Source organism: Octodon degus, unplaced genomic scaffold (genome assembly GCF_000260255.1).
Source record: "Octodon degus isolate 3935 unplaced genomic scaffold, OctDeg1.0 scaffold03994, whole genome shotgun sequence".
NCBI lineage: Eukaryota > Metazoa > Chordata > Mammalia > Rodentia > Octodontidae > Octodon > Octodon degus.
The window spans coordinates 1-3,248 of NW_004528570.1; the positions used below are offsets into that span (position 1 = coordinate 1).

Sequence of the window (3,248 nt, forward strand, 5' to 3'; positions counted from 1 at the left end):
GGGCTGTGCCACGGAGCTATATCCCTGGCACAGTTTAGTGTTTTTTGTTTTGTTGAGACAGGCTCTGGCTCTGCAGTTCAGGCTGGGCTTGAACTCATTTTGTGGCCCAGGCTGACCTCGAACTCACAGCGATCATTCTGCCTCAGCCGCCCCCCCCCCCCGAGTGCTGGGATTACAGGTGTGCGCCACCACACCTCGCAATAAATTTCTAAGGCACACGTGGGCTTCAGGCCACATCCCCAGGCCTGTGGAGCTTCTTCATGCTGTTCCTCTCCCTTCCAGGAATCTGGGGCCCAGATGGAGAACAACTCTCTCAGCTATGAGTTCGAGTACGGGGATTATGTGGACCTTCCAGATGTCCCTGTGGACTGCTCAGGTGGCACATGCCTGGCCACTGACACCTTCCATGTGGCCCCACTGCTGATCTATGCTGCCATCTTCCTGGTGGGGGTGCCGGGCAACCTCATGGTGGCCTGGGTATCAGGGAAGTGGGCCAGCAGCAGGGTCAGGGCCACCTGGTTCGTGCACCTGGCAGTGGCCGACCTACTGTGCTGTCTGTCAGGGATGCTCCTGGCGGTGCCGCTGGCGCACCGTGGCCACTGGCCATTCGGGGCGCTGGGCTGTCGCCTGCTGCCTGCGGTTGTGCTGCTGTCCATGTTCGCCCGGGTGGTGCTGTTGGCGGCCCTCAGCGCAGACCTCTGTCTGCTGGCGCTTGGCTCTGCCGGCTGGGCTGGGGGGCCTCGGGCTTGCAGGGTGCGGGTGGCCCAGGGCGCGGCCTGGGCAGTGGCCCTGCTGCTCACGGTGCCCTCGGCCCTGAACCGTCGCCTGCACCAGGAGCACTTCCCGGCCCGGCTTGAGTGCGTTGTGGACTACGGCGGCTCGACCATCTTGGAGGGCACGGTGACTGCCGTGCGGTTCATCTGTGGCTTCCTGGGGCCGCTGGCACTCGTGGTCGGCTGCCATGGTGTCCTGCTGTGCCGAGCAGCCCCACGTCACTGGCCACTGGGCACAGCTGTTGCGGTGGCCTTCTTCGTGTGCTGGGCCCCCTACCACCTGCTGGGGCTGGTGCTGGCCGCGGCTGCCCCACACTCGGTGCTCCTGGCCCGAGCCCTGCATGCTGAGCCCTGGGTCCTGGGCCTGGCCTTCGCTCACAGCTGCCTCAACCCCTTCCTCTTCCTGTATTTCGGGCGGGCTCGACTGCGCCAGTCTCTGCCTGCTGCATGTCACTGGGCCCTGCTGGAGTCCCAGGACCAGGAGGACAGCGTGATCAGCAAGATGTCCACCAGCCAGGAAATGGTGCTAGAGATGGAGGTGTAGACAAGGAGGATACTGGCTGGTAATCTAGCCCATCTCGCACAGCTGGCTTCGGGGGGAGCTGCATCCAGGGGTGCATGGAGGTCTTCATTTCCTTCATTCGTTCATTTATTCAATCAACAAACAATTATCAAGTGCTTGCTGTGTGCAAGGCCCCGACAGAGGCACTGTGGCCTGGCAGACAGCAGAACCCACACAGTGCTGACATCCTGCTGGAGGAAAGTGGGCAGGAAGCAAAGTAACGTGGGCAGAATGGGGACCGAGTCCAGAGTGATACATGCAATGATATCAGTAAGTCTGCCCTGCAGTGAGCCTCAAATGAAGCAAAAGTTGAGCCAAAACCCAAAGAAGAGAGAGAGGAGTCACGCTCACACCAGGGGCAGAGCTGTTCCAAGCAGCAGGAATAGCATATGCGAAGGTCCCGGGGCAGGCTGGGCGTAGCCCTGGCGTAGAGCTCTTGTCTTGCATGTCCCCTGAAACATGGACACAAACTTATGCTCGAGCATTGTATGTTGTTTATCTGAAACTTAAATTTACTGAGCATTCTGTGTGGTTTTTTTACCCCCCTAAAATAGGCAACTCAATTTTTTTTTTTTTGCTGTACCAGGGATTGAACTCAGGACGTTGAGCTTGCCAGGCAGGCACTTATGCCCCTGAGCTATATATCTTTGGCCCTAAGTAACTTAATTTTGAACAAAGTATATTGATCGACGTGCCTTAAATTTTTAATAAGGCCCTGTGCTTGCTGGTGTAGACCACACTGTGGAGGGATGGGAGAAGCCCAAAGAGGAGGCTGCTGCAAAAGTCAGAGCAGAAGGCAAGTGCGACTTGAATCAAGGTGACAAAGCCAAGGGGACAGGAGGCTGCTGGGAAGGAAAGGCACGTCCAAGACCTTGGGCTTGGCATTCAAGGCTGTCCTGCCCCAGTCCATGCATTCATCTCTGGCTGGCAGATCCTCATCGGACAGAGCACTGGTCCTCACAATGTCTACACCATAGTCTCCTCTCCCTGTGACAATGGGGCCTTACCTGGCCAAGGGCTTTGCAGATGTGGCTAAGTTAGGGACCTGGAGGTGGAGTGTGGTCCTGGATCCTTTGGGTGGGCCCTATGTCAGCACAGTGGTTCTTGAAAGAGAGGGTCAGGAGGTCAGGGTTGAGGGGCACAGGTGACCTCCAGCGAGGAGGCCAGAAGGTGGATTCTCTCTGGAGCATCCTGTAACTGCCTGGACTTCAGGTCTGAGATCGGCACACTTTAGGAGAACATGTATTTTTTTGTTCTATTTTGTTTTTGATTTTCTTGAGACCAAGTCCAACTATGTAGTTCAGGGTGGTTTGGAAATCACTTCTGTGGCCCAGGTTGGCCTTGAACTCACAGCGATCCTCCTGCCTCAGCCTCCCAAGTGCTGGGCTTATAGTGTGTGCCACCACGCCTGGCTCTAGTAGTTACCTTTATGTTACTATCATGACATATTTGGCACAGGCTGCCAATGAAAAAGGAGGTTTGTTTAGCTCATGGTGTATGAAGTTGGAAGTTCAGTCAGCATAAGGCAGGCTTCATGAAGATTCCTTTGGCCATAAAAGAGAGCCCCGCACACCACCTACAGGAGTAGCTCCTTATATCCCAGACCAGAGAGCTGAGTGGGGCCAGGCTTGCTGCTTTTATCACAAGCAGCCAATGAGAACGAAGGGCCCGCCCCCATGACCTAAAGACCTCTCGCTTGGCCCCACCTCTTAAAGGTCCCACAGCACCTTCCACTAGCTTAACCCCAGGGCTAAGCTCCAGTTACATGAACCTTGAACATCAAGGCACAATAAAATCAAGCTCAAGCCATTAGCGAAGCTAATTTCTGTCTCTCCTCCTCCCTTCCTATGAATTAGAACCAAATTTTCATTATTTGTTGGACCTCTGGGAATGTGTTTGGGTCTCACAAGTCA

At 55.7% G+C, this 3,248-nt stretch overlaps 1 protein-coding gene across 1 annotated transcript; it reads left to right on the forward strand.

Annotated features, from left to right (window-relative positions):
* The first annotated feature begins 220 nt into the window (after positions 1-220).
* Positions 221-1,606, forward strand: C5ar2 (complement component 5a receptor 2). Its single transcript, XM_004648822.2, has one exon. It carries the CDS (start codon positions 298-300, stop codon positions 1,315-1,317), a length of 1,020 nt encoding a protein of 339 aa, XP_004648879.1. The 5' UTR covers positions 221-297; the 3' UTR covers positions 1,318-1,606.
* Positions 1,607-3,248: the final 1,642 nt, after the last annotated feature.

What these genes read in the sequence shown, in the direction of transcription:
- C5ar2 (XM_004648822.2), top strand. Translation starts at nt 298, where the DNA reads ATGGAGAACAACTCTCTCAGCTATGAGTTCGAGTACGGGGATTATGTG.